Below are 17,895 nucleotides of genomic sequence, written 5' to 3' on the forward strand. Positions count from 1 at the left end.
GGAAGATGTTGCATTTTAAATGCAGCAAACACCAAATGCCACCTTCTCATCTTCACGGGGGCCCAGCTGAACACACTGGGGATTTAAAAGCAGCCCCCACCCCTTAACTTCAGCCTTCTCAATTCCCAGTTAGCCCAGAAAAGACCGGTCTTTATATTGTTGTTACAGAGAACAAAACCTTGGAGCAGAGCTGCTAGTCTGGTGAGTTGTTAGAAAATTAGGAAAAAGCATTAAAAAAAAATTTGTAATCTCATGAATCTGTAAGACCCATGAAGATTCTTTGCTTTTCCCCAAACTGGCCCAAGTTAACTACAGAACTAAACATTCTCTTTATCCACTAGGCCCTTGTATGTATACCCCCACCCAACTTTCTTTACTTTTCCTTTTTTCTTTTCTTCCGTCTTTCCTTCTTCTTTTATTTATTTATTTAATTTTTTGGTTTTGCTTTTTAAGGGGAGTTGACCTATGTCTAGTTCTAGTAAACCAAATCCTTTCGCCCGTGAAGCGATTGGTTAATTGTGCTGGTGACTGACAGGGTAATGAGTGCGGCTTGCGGCAGCCGGGAGCTGATTGGCTGCGCGGGAAGACTCCGAGGGCTTGGCCACTGGAGCACGGCGCACTCGAGTCCTGCGGCTTCGGGAGGAGGTGTCGCGCGCCCGCCTGCAGTCCGCTGCGCCTCCTGGGAGCCGGGACGGCACTTGGTCCGCCGCGCTGCGCTTCGCTCCCGGTGAGAACTCCCGCCACAGCGCCTGCGGCAGGCAGAGGGCCGCCACCGGCGGGAGACCCGGCAGGAGCGCGCGGCTTCGGTGCTGGGCAGGGTTGGGGACGGCTCCTTTTGTCCCTGGAGATCCGGAAAGTTTGCGGCGGGACGCGCGCGTGAAGGTAGCGCAGGCAGCCCCGACGTCGCGGCAGCTAGTGCTCTGAGCCAGCATGGGCAGCGGGCACGGCGCGGGGGGCCGCCGCTGGGCAGCCTCCGGCGTGCTGCTGGCGCTGGCCGCGGGGCTTCTGGCCGCGGGCACGGCCAGCGAGTACGACTATGTGAGCTTCCAGTCGGACATCGGCTCGTACCAGAGCGGGCGCTTCTACACCAAGCCGCCTCAGTGCGTGGACATCCCAGTGGACCTGCGGCTGTGCCACAACGTGGGCTACAAGAAGATGGTGCTGCCTAACCTGCTGGAGCACGAGACCATGGCCGAGGTGAAACAGCAGGCTAGCAGCTGGGTGCCCCTGCTTAACAAGAACTGCCACATCGGCACCCAGGTCTTCCTCTGTTCTCTCTTCGCGCCCGTCTGCCTCGACCGGCCCATCTATCCGTGCCGCTGGCTCTGCGAGGCCGTGCGCGATTCGTGCGAGCCGGTCATGCAGTTCTTCGGCTTCTACTGGCCAGAGATGCTCAAGTGTGACAAGTTCCCCGAAGGAGACGTCTGTATCGCTATGACCCCGCCCAATGCCACCGAAGCCTCCAAGCCTCAAGGTAAGGGCGTTCCTTTCCTTGAGCCCGGTGTCCTGAGCGGGCGCTATCCGCGGGATCCGCCAGGACTTAAGCGGGGCCGACGTTAGAGCCCTTGTTAGCTCACCCCGTCCCACCACTCCTCCCTGTAGTTGACATGTGCTGCTAGACGTTGCTCTGAAGGTATGCCTACTGACTCTTAAAAGCGCCTATTCTGCCCGAAGTGTCGCTCTGGTCTCTCGAGACTCAGTTGCCCGGTGTGGCTTGCTTAGGAGCCGTGGCTCTCGGCCTCGGACTCCGCAGAGGCTTGGTCCGGTCCCTGGAGCAGCTCTTCTTGGGATTCAGTCTCTTTTTCCATACCTGAAACAAAGCATTACCCTTCCAGTAAAAAGGAGAGGTCTACTTTCTTTTGGGAGGGTACCAAGCCCCCATCCAAAGTTTTTAACATCCTAATCAGGAAATTGGGTAGGAAACCCCCAAACTCAAATGTAGAAAGCCCAGAAAGGTCGGGAGAATGCTAGATGCAGCTTTATTTTCATAGGTTCCAAGAGGATTCAAACAAAAACTTCTTTCCTTAGCGGTCATTCAGTCAAGTAGTCCTAGGGCTGCTGTAGAACTGGCCAAGAAAAAAAAAAAAGTTTAGAAACTGGAGATTTCTGTTTCTTTACCCCATTTCAGGTAACTGCTCCGAATCTGGGAGGTTTAGGAAGTAGAAAATCTCTTCTCCAGCATCCTTGCATACCCCCTGCTTCTCTCATTTACACAAATCCTCAGGTAATTAGAAAGATAAAAATGTAATTAGCTCATTGTTCATCTCCTCCACGGGGGAGTGGGGTGCTGCAAATTGGGCTTTGTAAATTCTTAACAGCTCCAGGGACCTGAGGTTCCTCTCAGAGACCCCTCCCGTTTAAAGGGCAGTTTTCTAATGGGAACAAAAAAGTTTTTTTTTTTTTTTTTTCCCCCTTTGGTGTGTGTGTGGGGACATCAACCAAAAAACCCACAACAAACAAACAAACAAACAAAACCCAGCCTTGGGCCTTTTATAGGAGTGAATCCAACCCTGAATTCTTCTAAAGCAGAGTTAAGGCTCAGATACTCTAGGATGGGGGAGCTATGCCCCAGGTATGCTTAGCACAGGGGCCAGCATCTTGAGGGCTCCTTGAGGAGTGGGGAGAATTTAGCTTATCTTGAAGTATTCAGTATTATTTACCTCTGTTGTTGATGATAAAAAGAGGAGTGAGTGGTCACCTCACTTCGGAAGAGATGTGGGAAGAGGGCTGCCCCAAAGTTTGAATACTCTTGTTTATTCTAGGGAGGGAGATGGGTCCAAAGTGACCAACATTGGGTGGCATGGGCTCCAGTCTACACCACTGGCCCCGGCGCTGGGGGTGGGAAGAAGAATAGGAGTCAACCTGCCTGTAAAGATGACTTCTGGCACCTCTGTTCTCAGGGTTAATCTTGTGCAGTGGGGTATAGCTCTTTGAGAGCAAGAGCTGAGCAGTTACCCAGAGCAAAGCCCGTTAGCTCTGTTGGTATAGAACCATCCCCTGTAGCCGGCAGGGTTTTCCTTCTTCACTTCCTCAGCCAGCTGGGGGTTTATCCCAGTCCTGCAATGCTTGAGAGGTTGTGGTCAGTTTTGCTTGGGCTGAATCCATTCCCCATGGCCACAAATGATTGCCTCTTTCTGAGACTGAAGGTGGACATAAAGTGGAGACCCCTGGAGGAATAGCGTTTTGCAAAGTAGATGATGCTTAAGGACGAAGTAGAGGTGGGGGGGCTAAATGAGGTAGGGCCTGCTAATGAGAGGAAAGAATCCTCCAACCCAACCTTCCAAAAAGGCTGTGGCAGAGGGATGCCTGGCCATTGCTGACTTCTGAATGCCTTTTACCCTGTGGCTGCTGTTCTGCTTGTCTTCTCCTTCTTGCTCTGGGCTCAGGTAGTCACTTTCCTAAGACCAGTTCTTTTCTGAACCAACACAGAAAAGTTGTGAGGCAATCAGTCAAAAGAGTGGGACTGTGGACTTGTTCTCTTCTCAGCGATTTTGGTGGGAAGTGTCCTCCTGAGAGGGCACACATTCCTTTCAAGACTGCAGCCCCTGGGTATGAGGGAGCCCCACATGACTTCCCTGAGACTTTCTGGCCATTGACTCTTAGCTGAGGGTGGAGCTAGGAGCAAGTTGTGTGTGTGTGTGTGTGTGTGTGTGTGTGTGTAGGAGTCAGGCTGAGACAGACCAAACTAATAGTCCTCAAAACTTTATAGCTAGTGGCTCCAGGACAAAAACTGGACCTTTTGAATGAGAATACGCACTGTGACACACTCCATTTACCCTTTATTCTTTCAAATTAAAACTGGATTTTAAAAGCTGGATCTTGTATTTGCATACATTAGTCTGGTTTCTGCTCACATACTTGGACGTATACAGTTTTGGCTAGCACTTTGTTATTAAGGATAAGCCTGATATTAAGAAATGACTCAAAAGATTTTTTTTCCTCCCAAAGGCAGATGCCTAAGTCACAGCAACTTCTGTTATAGGAAAGGCAATTGTTCCTTTTCCAGGGAAGCGATTTCTAAATCTTACATTTACATTAGACCTGTTAACTCCCAGGCCAATAACTTGTTCCCCTTTCCTGCCAGTTTTTACTGATTCAAATTGTATGAGTGATCACATTTAGTTTAGTTGTTGTTTAGGCATGTTGTGCATTAAATCAGCCTGGATGTTTTAGTCGGACTGTAGAGGTGATGGTACCCTCACTTCCCCAAGAATCTTCCTTAGTGTTCCTTTTCTGTCTCACAATGAGCTGGCCAGGGAAGATCTGGTGGTGGTGGTGGTGGTGGGTGTATGTGTGTGTTGTCTTTAAAGATTTCACTTAATTTTGATTCCCAGTGTTGGGCTTACTCCTCTTCTCTCCTTTAAAAATTAATAAAATATAAAACCTTTTCTTTTTCTGTTCATTTGCTTTAAACATGACTTTAAACACACTTTTAAATAGTGATTTACTTCTACCTCTTAGACGAAAGAAAGCCTGGGAGGATTTCTCCTGCCAAGGCAGCCTGCAGGGCCCCAAGGACACACGAGGAGGCGCAGATTAATATTGCATTACACATTCCTCCTTCTTTCTCTGGATAAAGCTGCTCCAGAGTCTGGCTGTAAGAAAAGTCAAGATGAGGGAAAGCCATGTTGAAAACACACAGAGTTCACCCTGCCCCATGGAGTTTTTTCCGTGGAATTCATGAAGTCCAAATGTAATTGATGGGACTGAGGAAAATACCCTTGTGGGGTGCAGAGCCTATAACTGCCAAGGGGACCAGAGGGACCAAGAGGGGCTGCAGTGAATGTGTAGAGCCGGCAGAGACGGACCTGCTACTTGTTTGGTTAACTTTATGTTTGTAGAACCTTGCAATGTGATAAGTTCTACTTAAAAAATTAAAACAAAGCAAATGCAAGAACATTCAAATGAGAAAAATCCCAAAGCAGGTTCATAGTCCTGGTATGGGTGACACGGTCCTTTCCATATTGCAGGACTTCCTTTCTCTTTTTTTTTCTCCCCAAGGAACAAGAACCATGATGGAAAATTCTTTTTTTTTTTTTTTTTTGGTCCAAAAGCATTACCTCTAAAACCTGATTTCAAGTTCTGGGTGCAAAATATGTTTCCAACATCAGGCCTAATGGTCGTCATGCCATCCTTTGCTTGGAGTATGGTTCTTGCTGCCCTGAAAACCTGAAAGGTGTTTGGTCCTGGGTGCAGTACAGCACAGGTGGAAGAGGCATCTTGTTAATACAGAGTAAGGGGTGTAGCCTCTGCTGGCCCCTTCAGGCACCCTGCTTAGAAGACTGGAGAGTTCTTGGAGCCCTGATGGTGGCGACTTCCTCCTCCACCTTGGGGTGCTTTTGCTGTCAGAGACATGGGGAGTCTCTTAGGGGAAAGAGATGCTGCTACAGAAACCACTGGAGAAGGGAATGGGGAAGGAAGACAAGGGGTAGAGATGCTCAGCACACGAAACCCTACTTGGTCTTCCATCTCCCTTGGCTTCAGTCTCAAGGTGACCTTCTTGTGCTCTGTAGCACAGCTTGGACCTCCTGTGCAATGAGAGGGAAAGGAGTGGACTGTCCTCAGAATATGCTAGTGCTCCTAGATCCTCCATAAACTTCACATTGTTTGATAGATAATGATGGCCATGGCAGGGATGATAAGTCATTTCATCCTTTGGAGGATTCCATTGCAGTGCTTTCTCTGCCCTTCCACAGAGGGGGATCCCAGCTTTGACAGCATTTTGACTTGGAGAAAGCCTCTGGCCCTGGTCTCAGGATTTTCTTCTCCTGGGGCCTAGCTCCTTCCTAGTGGTATGCATGCACACACGTGTCATGCGCGCGCGCGCGCACACACACACACACACACACACACACACACACTTCTTCAAAGCACTTCACAGTGGCTCATGAAAGAGCCTTCAAGGGGTCCCTCCCCAGCCAGCTCCATTTTCCCATTTGGCGGCCCTCACTAGTGTCTCCCCACCCCCACCCAGCTGCTCTGCTTCCTGCTCAGCCTTTAACTTTTACTGAAGTGACCTTTTTGGAGAGGGGTTTTCAGGGCCCTAGGGTTGAAGTTAGTAAGTTTGACTCCTTTTTCTCTTGGCTTCTAGAGAGCTGGTCTCAAATTGATAGGTTGTCTTGTTGGGAGTGTGCAACTGGTGGGGGGGGGCAGAAATCAGAGGGGACTAAAAGGGAGAGGGCAAAGGACAGGAAACAATGGACTATTTTCGTTTATAAGCAAGCTTTTACCAGGGACTCGCAATAGCCCCTAAGTCATGATTCACAGGACCTGCCTTCATCTACCTCAGACACCTTAAATAATGTGTCATATTCAGCTCCTCTAGGCCAAAATGTTTCAAGAAACTATTGGATTGTTTGTGGCTCTAGATTCTGGGCTCAAGAGCCTTTCTTTTCTATTCTCAGATCATCCTTTATAAATTCCAGAAGATGTTGAACCACTTTCAGCTTGGTTCCAGGCCCATTTCTTCCCCAGGGGTTGTTTTCTTTTCATAACTTATAGCTTTCTGTTTCTTCCCCTTTCCCTTCTTAGGTACAACTGTGTGTCCTCCATGTGACAATGAGTTGAAATCTGAGGCCATCATTGAACATCTCTGTGCAAGCGAGTTTGGTAAGAAAGTGTTCCTGGCAGTCTGGGGTTGGGGTTTGGAATCCCCTGCCTTTTCCTGGCCTGTGTCTCCTGAACAGAGAGCCTGTGGGGGGGTTTTGTTGGAGTTTGACATTCTCTACCTCCATCTTCTCCAGGTGGCTACTTTCTCAGGTAGACAGAAGACAGGCTAGGGCAGGAACAGAGCAGTTTCTATTAAAGTCAAACTGTTTCTGCTTTTCTGCACAGGGAGGTGTCACGGTATAGGTCTGGGGAGACCTTCTCTAGTAGCACAGGGTGACAGATGTGGGGATAGGTGGAGAGGAGTCTGGGAACACACCAACCTTGGGAAGCTACAAGGAGGCACAGCCCCCTCTCACCTGCTCCAGTGGGCAGCCTGCTGGCCTCGGTCTGGATGACTCTTTTTTTTTATATTCACCCCTAGATGTCAGCACTACTCTACACAGGGTTTAAAAGGCTGACTGCAGGGTACTTTCCCAGGAGGGGGAAATTTCAATGCTGGGGGAGGTAGGGGGGTTCAGAGGAGAATCCCAGTCATGTTCTTCCAGGTAAAGCACATTGACATCCCCATAGTGGTGCGATTTCTCTCCCCTTTTCCAAATCATTCTGAATCAGCACCCAGGGCTCCCGGAGCTGGAAGGATGTGGCCTGAGGAGCAGATCCCAGGGGACTCTGGGGATGGTTTCTCACAGTCTGAGTGTAGGAGACCTGAGTTCTCAACAATCCAGGAGTCTTTTCTCTAGGAAAAGCAAATGTGAATTGCTTCCTTTTGGAGGGCCTGCTCCCTTCGTCTCTCTAGCTCTACCTTTAATAGATGCAGAGATGTGCTTGGGCCAGGTCGGGTTTGCTGAAGGACAGGTTCAGCCTGATGCTGAACAGTGTGTTTCTCTGCAATGTGTTCCTGAATTTGGATTTCTTACAGAATTCTTATCAGGAAAAGCATAAAGGTAGGTAATGTGAGTCTTCATGTTCATCAAGAATCACTTTGTGTTCATTAATCAAACTTACCACTTATTAAACTTTATCATATACAAAAAAAGGTCTTGTACTAGTGAAGTGCCATGTCTGAATGAAATTCACACCCATGTAGGTGCATACACAAGTCAAAGGAAATTGTGCATCACAACAGGTACATTTTCAGAGTATTTGCAGTTTTGCAGAAGATAGAAGTTGGAGAATTCAAACTGTTTGCTACAGAAAGCATCAGGAGAATGGATGTTTATTGTGGTTTTTATTTCAACAGCAAACTTCTGCCTGGCTTCTCTGTTCTTGGAAAAATTTGGTCTCCAGTCCTTTTTGCTATCAGTGTTTGAGTCATTCTTTTTTGCCATTTTAAAAGAACTCAAATAAAATTGTAGAGGGCACCGGATGAAGTTTTTCATGTGAAGTCTGATGTCCTTCCATCTAATTCATGGTAGTAGTATTTACTTCTTTATGGTAACACTCTTGCTTCATTAGGGGATACCCCAAACTGGGCTGAGGCTGGTGAGTGTCTTGCTATACAACTCCACACTACCTTGGCAGCAACAATATTTTCATCCACAGGATACATTTGGTTCCTTCCCGAAGGACTTAGAGGAAACAAGGGCACAAATAAAATCTCTTAGAAATCCTGACAGGTAGTGTTTAGTTGCATGGTCAGGACAGGAAGAATGGGCTTGGATATGACTAAGATCCCAAAGTATCCTCAGGAGGGATAGTTAAAGGTATGTGCTTTATAATATCTGAAGAGAATCAACAAAATTTGATTCTCTTCAGATATGGTAAATTATAACACATTTAGCAGTTGGCCCCCTGGCCTTTTATAAGCCCAGGGAATCATATTAAACTCTGAAAGGTAATGTATTAGTGGTTAGTTTATGTTCGTATGATTTGATCAGTTTCTGCACCCCAGAGAAGAGTGATAGAAGGCCTTGGATTTGAGTGTGTGGCAGACTGGCAGGTGATGTCTTCCCATTAAGAAACTCAAAATTTAGTGTGTCTATCATTTATATGTGTGTGTCCCTTCATTCAACATTTATTGAATATAAAGCACCATGTTAGACACCATAATCCAAAAGTATCTACCTTGAATAAATTAAAATGTAAATTTTAGCTTTTTAAAAAATTCCTGGCTAAACCCTAGTCAGTGATTTGCTGTAGAGTGAGGTAGTTAATTTATAGCTCATAGGCTCTAAAGTTCCTGGGGCTGCAGAAACTCAAGGCCAAAGTTAACATTAAGGAGCTGAGAAAAGCGGATCCATGTCTTTGTGCTCAGAATCTTGATCTGAAACTCAATATCCTCAAGTCATCATTGGGTCTCCTCCCTATTCTTCCAGTTGTCCCTCAAAATTCTGGGGGCTTTGTGGCTACTAGGTAAACTAGATGAATTCTTAAACGTGGTCTGAAGAGGCAGTCCTTGAATTTGGATGGGCAAGGTTGACTTTATAATGTAGGGCAAAGGTCTAGAGGGCACTAGGGTAACTCACCTGCTGCGCCCTGCAGCAGGCACCTACTAAATCAACAAACCACTGGCATACTGCTTACTGGAAGGAGAGTGTATTTTTTGTTAATAACCAATCCGATTTTGGTGAAGCTGAGTAATTAGCTATTTGGGATTGTGTTCCTTCAGCCTTGAGCTTACTTTCATCTTGGGTTCATAGAGTTCCTCTGGAACCTTAGAGATCATCTTATCAAGTCATCGTCTTTGATAAATAAGGAATCTGACTTTGCCACCTGGAGTCTTTTTGTTCACTATGGTGCTGGCTTCCTCACTTATGAAATGATGAACAGTGTTTCGACTTTGCCATTGAGGTACTGAACAGCACAAGTATGGTGTATACCGGATTTTTTTTTTTTTTTTTACCCTGGATGCAGGAAAGACTTTTTTTTTTTTTTTTTTAAATATTCTTATAAAACAATAAATAGGACCCCTAGCACCCCACTGTCTCTCTGCAGGAGCCGAGCTTAGCTCTGCCCTTCTTAGCACTCTGGAGAACACAGCCTTGTTGAGAAACTTGTTTCCTAGCTCAGTTCATTTCAAATAAGTGAGGCAGTCAGCCACGCTGATGGGATTCAGTTAGGAAACAAAGACATTCGACAATGCAAGCTGACACACAACAGAGAAGCAAAAGAATGTTTGACTCCCTACTCCAGGGATCAAACTTTGCATTAAGTGGTCTTGCCATTCCTGGTGGGAAGACATAGGTTGCTAGAAGGCTCTGTGAGCTCTGGAAGCAAGGGCTGCATTCCTTCTGGGTCAGCACTCACCCTTACACATTTGCCTGCATATCCTTGGACTCCGGCAACCTCTGTGGAGCTGACCATACCCAGCCCATTACTTTCCCCTGGGCAATGCATTTTTAACCCTCTGGCGGGTCTGCCTGGCCATTTTTCTCTCCACCTCTGCATTGTACCCCCTCAGTTCAGAGCACATTTTTTTCCCCCAACAGGGAAAAACATCAGCAGAAAAACTTGTGTGCTGATGCTTTGGAATGCAGCTGGATCAGCCTGGATCAAGCACCAGATGTGGGAAGCCAAAAGTTAGGTGGTGCAAAGTCTCTAAATTCAACATGGCGGCCAGCCTGCCTGCTATGCTTAAATTAGGATGCACTCTTCTGTTTTTTGTTCTCTCTGCTTTACTTGCTGTATGACATCAGGGTACTCCTCTTGCCTCTTAAATAGGCCAATGTAGAGTTTGCGAGCTGCCACACAAATAATCTTGCTGTTAACAACTTAGTACCCACATCCATCTTTCCTTCAGGTTAGTTTATCTTAGGGAAGTGAGGATCTGATTTATAAATGCTATGAAGTTAAGATCCTCGCTTCTGGCCACTTTTCTGAGCTTTTTTTTCCAGTACCTGTAAAATCCCTTAAGCATTTCTGGCAGAAATTTGCATGATGATATTTAGTACTTTCACTACAGATAGTTAGGAACTTCCTCTTTTTTTTTGCTTTTTGAGTTTTTTGAGCTTAAGAATTCAGGTGGCAATTCTTTAACTCCATAGTTTCTTGCAGTACAAAAATATTCCTTTACTCCCAGAAATTTTCCTTGCCTTCTGGGAGTATCTCTCTCTCTCTCTCTCTCTTTTTTTTTTTTTTGGTTTATATATTTTCTCATAAAGAGAAAAACTGTACTTGGCAACACTAATATTAGCCAAATAGGAAAGAAAAAGAAAAGCAGCTCTCACAGTTAGCATTTGGAAATTTCCTGGAAGAAATATTTTCTGAGGTCCTTGCACCTCTGCTGATCTGTTCTCACTCTGCCTCACACCTCTCTCAAGGTATCTGGACTGTGCTGCTATTTGTAGTTTCATTCAGCAGGGCAGTTTGCTGTCTTGCAAAAAGGAGTTTAGGCTTTCCAAACTAAACGAGTTTCCTCCCTAAGAAGAGGAAAATTGGCTGCCAACCCAGTAACAGCAACATCTGTAAGCTGCTTGAGAGCAGCGTCTGTCTTATGCCACATTTTAGTGTAGGATGCCCATTAATTATGAGATGCATTATTCGTTTTGCATCACTGACAAAGAAAACATCCTTCATGCTAAAATGCAAAAAGAATCTGAGTCTCAGAGTGAACAAAATAAGGCCTGTTTGTACTCAAAAAGTCCCTGGCACAGTGTCCTATACAGGGTAGGTAAAAAATAAAGGTTTGTCAGAAGAGTCCGTGAATGACAGGGACCTGGATATCGGATTTGCTTGTTTTTAAAGGGGAGAGCTCCTTTCCAAGTAAATATGTACTGTGTGTTTAATTAAGTTCAAGGAAAGCTACATGCCCTGTTTTTTAAATTTTTTTAAAAAAAATATGTTTTTTTTTTTTTATATTTTAAATGTGATGCTGAGGATCGAACCCAATGCCTTATGCATGCTAAGTGAGCACTCTACCACTGAGCCACATCCCCAGCCCTACGTGCCCTGCTTTGAGTGACTTGAGTGTCTATGTGTATCCGGAAAAAGCAACCCTAACATCCAGAAATTTAGTTCAATCAAAGTTAAATAGACATGGGAGAAGGAGCTATTACCCACTCCCCCGTGTAGAGTTGGCAGGCTGAAGACAACTGGTTTTTATTGTCACTGAAGATGTCTAAAATACATATCTTATCTACAGATTTGTAAATGCTTGGAATTAATTGTTGTTTTGTGTTTGAGAAAACATGGAATTGCCTCTTTGTTCAGTTCATTGGAGGTGTAACACATGGGTTACCATCTGTATCTCATTCTAAATAGTCTTCCCAGGCTTGAGATTGTATGGTGCAGTGCCGAGATCCTGATTAACCAGAAGCTTTCAAAGCCTTCCAGTTGGAGTGGTGTTTGTCAATTACTTGCTTATCCAGTCTCAGATTGGAGGTTCTTCCCAAGGAATCAGGCCCCTGGCAATTTAGGCTGAGGTCACACATTGAGGAACCCAAAGTAAAAGCTGTAAAGAGCCAAATTTTCCCCCTTCAGTGAGTATAATGCACCCTTCCTCCATCATGGATTCTCTCTTGGCTATGATGGTGGCAGAAGATGCTTAGATAAGGCAAATTCCACTGAGCATCAGTTTACTGTAGTAACTTTAAACCAATGAAAGTCTCCTGAAATGTGTGCAAGGGCACAAAAGTCTGGGGTCTGTGGATGGAGCATTGTATCCTCTGGAACTGAGTTCATTTCTCCCTCTGCCTCCTTTGCTACTGTGTGTACGCCCTGCCACACTGGGCAGATCTTCTCCATGTCTCGGTTTCCTTACAGTGAATGGTAGTTTGTACCCAGAAATAGATTTTGATGATGAGCAGATAAGGTGAGATAGTATCTTACAGCTGAACTCAGCAGTTGTTCCCTTTGGTGCTCTTTCCAGGGATGGAAGTGTAACCAGTGATTTGACTTCAGCATGTGAGGCCTCCTTGTATGGGTTTCACTAATGAAGTGAGGAGGGATGATTTGGAAAGCTCTCCTGTCCTCTACTGTCAGTGTATTTATTGAACCTGATTCTCTTTCAGTTCTTTGCCCTCCTTGCATCATGCTGGAATGGTTGCCTTTCTTTGTCCTGAGGCAGATTAAGGTATAGCCATAATTGGGTTGGAACCAGCTGACCTATGGCTTCTACTTGTGATTAAGTCCAGTTCTGACTGGGTTATTCCTTGGGATGGGCACTTGCCAAACAGTGTGATCTGGGTGTGCTTGGAAGTGCTCTTCAATTGCAATTCTGTGACTCTGGCCCTGACCCACGGGCTGAGCCCTCCCACCTCTTCCTTTCCTTTCTTTCTTTCACTGGGTGGCATATCATATTAACATAAAACTAACTATCGTAACCATTTTTAACTGTTTAGTCAGTGGCATTAAAGTACATTTACATTGTGGACCAACCATCATCATCATCCATCTCCGGAGTTTTCATCATCCAAACTAAAATTCTATACCCCCTGAACATTAACTCCCCATCCCACTCTCCCAGGCCCTGGTAACCACCATTACCCTTTCTGTCCCTATGAATATGACTACTCTAGGGACCTTATGGGAATGGAATCCTATGGTATTGTCATTTTGCATCTGACTTATTTTTCTAAGCATCGTGTCTTCATCTTTTGTGGTATATGTTAACTCCCAAGGAGAAGGGGAGCAAGGAGAAGGATTTGCCCTCAAGTTCACCTTTATTTTCTGAAGCTTTTCTGGTGGGGAAGATGGGAAAAGAGGGCTAAGGGTAGAACTGGGGTAACAGGGCTATTCACAGCCCATGCATGCTATCTTTGCTTTGGGCACCATGTTATTTGTCTGAATCAGTTATTTGCTAATTTGGATAGGACCCTGAAGATCAGCCAGTCCATGCCCTTCTCTTACAGACTGAAGAAAAGAAAAAGGAGTTAGTCATTCTGTTGCCCAAGGCTCCTCCATCTGGACTCCTGACAGCTTTCCTTCTCATCAGCACATGTTAAGGAGCCAACCCAGATTTCATACCCTCCTGCCTTCCTGTCCTCTCATGCCCATCACGTTCCCATCCTGCCAGGAGCCCTGGAGGAGCCTCCCAGGTTAGGGAATTGAGTGAGTGCTCTTTTACTCTCAGAGTTGGTGGAATCTGCAAGGACAGAGAGAGAGAGAGAGCTCAGTGGTTGTTGGATTTCTTCTTGGTGGAGAGGCAGGCAGTGTAGCAAACTAGAAAGAACACAGGCTGTGGCCCAGACAGACCTGGATTGAATCCCAGCCCTTCAAGCTGAGCAACCATGAGAAAGTCTCTTAACCTCCCTGAACTTGCCTCCTCATTTGCAACATATGAATGGTAATTCCAATCTCATTACATTGTGGGGAAAATTGAATTAATTAATCAGATTAATTAATTTCAGTCACTAGAATGTGATGGTTGTTCAATCCATAAGAATGATATTCTTTTATTATAAAGTAGTTTCAGGGTAGAACTTTGCCTGGGAAAGGGGATTTGATTCTAGTGCTCATGAAATTAGCTAGTTTGGCAAAAATTAAGTGAATCAATCAATCAATTAAGAAGTGGAATGGAATGTATGGGTTAATTCGTTGTTGACAGGATTAAACTGAAGAAGGCTTTTAAAAGACCTGTTTGGAAAAAATTTTTGCAACTTCTAGGTACTAGAGTTAACACAAACAAACATCCGCTGCCCCTAAACTTCAAAACTTATGAATGATAGAAAAGAAGGACCTCTGGATTTTAGTTAGATCGCTGACACCCTGAGGTCATTCTACAATTGGAAGCCATCAAAGAATTATGACCGAATCTACGCCACTTCCAGGACATGTCCACTTAAATTTTCTTTTGTGTGTTTTTAGGTGCTTTTAAGCAACCTTTTACCTAATATATTCTCTCATAATTTATTGGGGTCTATTTCAGAGAGATTTTAGCGCCCCTTTGTGTTGTCGCCCCTCCTCTCCCTCCCCTTTTTCTCATGCAACACCTCCTGGGCAGAATTTCTTTTCTTTTCCAACAGCTGCCCTGTGATATTCATTCCCTTTGACCAAAGAAATAGGCTATATTCAGAGGCAAAGGAGCATTTAAATATTGGTAGATTTCATCCAGTTTTGTAGAAATGAGCCAGAAGCTCCAATCTGTATTTTTTTTTTTTTTTTTAAAGAGAACAAATGGCCAAAGAAATGTCAGACCCTTGCCCTGCCCCAACCTGCTTAGAGCAGCCAATTAAACATGCATTAGCTTTGGAAGGCTTCTCAAAGGCCTATAGATTGTGCTTGAAATCTTTGTTTAGTCTTTCAGGAACACTGTCACACGGATGATTTATCAAAGAAAGTTGTTTATCTGGCAGTAAAATAAACTCTGGGCCTGTTCAGACTAAGATTTCCCGTGAATTTCTACCAAGGTAAACACTGGTAACTGGCAGGTTGCAAATTCCGTGTGAAAGCCAGACACATACAATAAATATTTGAACTACGGCTTTGCCGTGTAAGAGGCCTTGCCTGTCACTAGCGCTGTCATTCTCGATGTGCCCGAGAGGACCTGGCATAGCAGCCTGGCTGGCTGGACAGACTGGCATCATTGATGTCTTCAGGAGTCGCCTCTGCTGCGTGAGCCTTCCTGGATCTGAGTGCCACTTAGTGCTGGCACCTGGGGACTTCCTGGTTCAGAGGGGGCAAGCCTCAGGACGGCTTCCCTCAGCATCACAGGGACAGCTTGTGATGGGTTCTGAGGGAAGTGAACCAGAAGCAGCCAGCTTAGGTTTCTTTGAAAATAGACGTTTGTTGAATCAAATTGGCAGGGGGTTGCGTGTGTTGAATGATTTGGGAGTCGGGGCCAGGGCATGGTGGTAGGGGATGAAATCACCTTCTGGATTCTGCTGAATTGGAGTTACAGTGGGGAAACACTCTCTTTCTCTTTCTCTCTTTCCCCAGAGCCTCTGGTTATGCTTGTTAGTGGTTTCAAGAGATCTGTATTAGAATCAAGAGGAAAGATGAGCCCTGCGCAGGCAAGAATAAGAACCCAGGGCAGTTTTAAAAGATGCAGTAATGAAGAAGTGAAGGGCAATGATGAAGGAGCTGACATACAGTTGTCTAGGTCTTTCAAAGGATTATGTTGTGCTAATTGCCTATAATCATTTTTTCAGAGAGGGACTGTTGAGTTGTAAACCTCTTGTTTTCCGGCAGTCTGAGATGCTGGAGCTTCAGGATCACTGTGCTCTGGGCTCCTTACCGCAAGACCTTACTCCTATGACTTAGGCCCCATCCTAGGTGCTTCTTATCTTGACCTCCTTGGCGGAGCAGGGATGGGAAACAAGCACCTCAGAGGACAGGTGATATTTGTGTCTGTTGGAGGAAGGCTTTGGGGTGGGAGCCTCGGCTCATGTGCAGAGCTCCCATGCTCACATTTGAGTCTTGAGAGTAAAAAGAGTTGGTCTCTCAGGTTCTGTAGCGGGTTATGGGCCTGGGAGGAAGGCTGCTCACAGCTCTTAAGAACTGATGTTTACTGGCTTGCAGGTATTTGCGGGGAATAAAGGAGTATTTTCTTCAGGGCAGGAATTAAGGGAAATCATTTACAAATTCTGAAAGGATGTCTGTGAGTTGTAAAGCGTGCCAAAATAGTACTTTGGTGGTGGCAAAAAATGAGGAGTCAGGTTCCCTAAACAGTGTTCTTTCTCATTCAGGTAGGATTATGAAGGGGATTTTCTTTCTCTTGTTTTCTCTAGTCCTTCTATCAGCCTGCTCTCCAGGACATTTCCTCTTGGGACTATCTCAGAGGTGTTCTTCTCTGTTTGTGAACTTTTTGAAAATTAGTTCAGACCTGTGTCTTTTATTAGATATGAATCCATTCACACTTGGGAATTGGCTTATGGCTGAAGGAAATCCCTACCTCTGTGTCTGTGGCCTGAAATAAGCACTTTAAACCCTTAGACACAACAGCTACCTGAAAAGCATGTTCCATCCTGCGGTGCCTCAAGTGGGGTGGCCTTGCCAGCTTACCATGCATGGCTCAGGGACTCACAGGCCCCCATGTGCCTTCCAGACTGCCTTCCGTCTCCATTCTGTACCCAGGACTCAGTTCCTGCCCTTGACAAATTTAAGAAACCAGCGGTGAGACAGGCCTTGGCCACTCTTATCTCTGTCATCCACTCACTTCTGAAGCTTTAGTGCATGTTTTAGCTCTCTGGCCTGAGGGAGGGAGAGGTCTTCTGTGAGAGCTGCAGAAATCAGGGAAGTTTCCTTGAGGGGATGAGTAGCTAAATGTAAGGCTTAAGATCAGAGGAGAAAGTCAAGGGCATTCTGATGTCAGGTGATGAGGGCAGGGGAAGGTGTTAGGACTCACACAAGTAATAAATGTTCCAATGACAAAACCTGTCAGGTAAATAACTATGGGTGAAGAATGTCAGTTTTCATTTGTCAGTTCTAGCAATGAGCTCAGCATCCTCTTAGAGAGCTAGGCCTATCTAAATACTTGGGGACTCACAGGCTGATTGAGGTATGACAGAGGAATTGGTCCTTTTGATTCTCCATTTGTCTGTGTACCTGACTAAAAAGGTGACAAGGTTCTAGCAGTGCTGGGCCTGCTTTTGTGGAGTGGTAGGTGAATTGAAAACCCATATGTGTTAGAGTTGTCAACCAACCCACTTGTGGCCATGGGCCCTAGTCAGAGATACCACCCGAGGCACAGCTGTGGAAAGGAAGGCGGTCAGCCAAGCAAGTACTTGTTGTCAGCCCTGGACAAGGTGCTGAGAAGTAGAAGGGCAAGACTGAACCACTGAGGGCAGCCCCTAACCTCCATGTAGTAACCTGCAGGCAGCCTCTCCTACCAGAGGGAGCAGGGCTGGCTGCAGAGTCAGGGCCTTTGTTCTAAGGTGCAGAGGTGCAAAGAGGATCAGCTGCCTGCAAGGTGCCAAATGCTGGCCAGCACCTGGGCCTCTCAGGTTACAGATTCTTTACTCTTAACATGCATTCATTTAAAAGCAGGTGTGTATGTTTTCTTTTGAAAATCTAACCATGCACTCTTGCAGATTTAATTGAGTATACAATCATTGGGCTTCTACTGAGTACAGATTCTTGCTTATCTTTTATAACACATCCCCTAACTTTGGAACCATCACCTGGAGAGATTTTACCTGTGCAGACTGAAGTGTTTATATTGATTCTTTATTGATTCTTCATAGGGCTTGGGAAGAGGGAGGGGTCTCCACAGTCAGAGCCAAGCAGGGCAGCTGGAAAAAGTTAGTTCTGCACTCTGAAGAGTCCTGACTTCTTCCTTTCTCCAGGTGCCTTGAATTCTGAGTTAGGTCCTTGGCAAGAAAAGTAAAGCCTTTCTTGGCTATAAGATAGCTCTTACCGGTGCATATAGGTACAGGCAGGAGAAATTTTTCAGTAGGCAAATTCTTTTTG

At 45.5% G+C, this 17,895-nt stretch overlaps 1 protein-coding gene across 1 annotated transcript in view; it reads left to right on the top strand.

Annotated features, from left to right (window-relative positions):
• The first annotated feature begins 643 nt into the window (after nt 1–643).
• Nucleotides 644–17,895, top strand: part of Sfrp1 (secreted frizzled related protein 1) — a 40,664-nt gene continuing 23,412 nt past the window's right edge. Inside the window, exons 1-2 of the mRNA XM_076852475.1 lie at nt 644–1,474; nt 6,532–6,609. Of these exons, the coding sequence (XP_076708590.1) occupies nt 931–1,474; nt 6,532–6,609 (622 nt within the window). The 5' untranslated portion in view covers nt 644–930. The remainder of the gene's footprint in view (nt 1,475–6,531; nt 6,610–17,895) is intronic.

The sequence above is a fragment of the Callospermophilus lateralis genome, chromosome 4 (genome assembly GCF_048772815.1).
Source record: "Callospermophilus lateralis isolate mCalLat2 chromosome 4, mCalLat2.hap1, whole genome shotgun sequence".
Classification (NCBI taxonomy): domain Eukaryota; kingdom Metazoa; phylum Chordata; class Mammalia; order Rodentia; family Sciuridae; genus Callospermophilus; species Callospermophilus lateralis.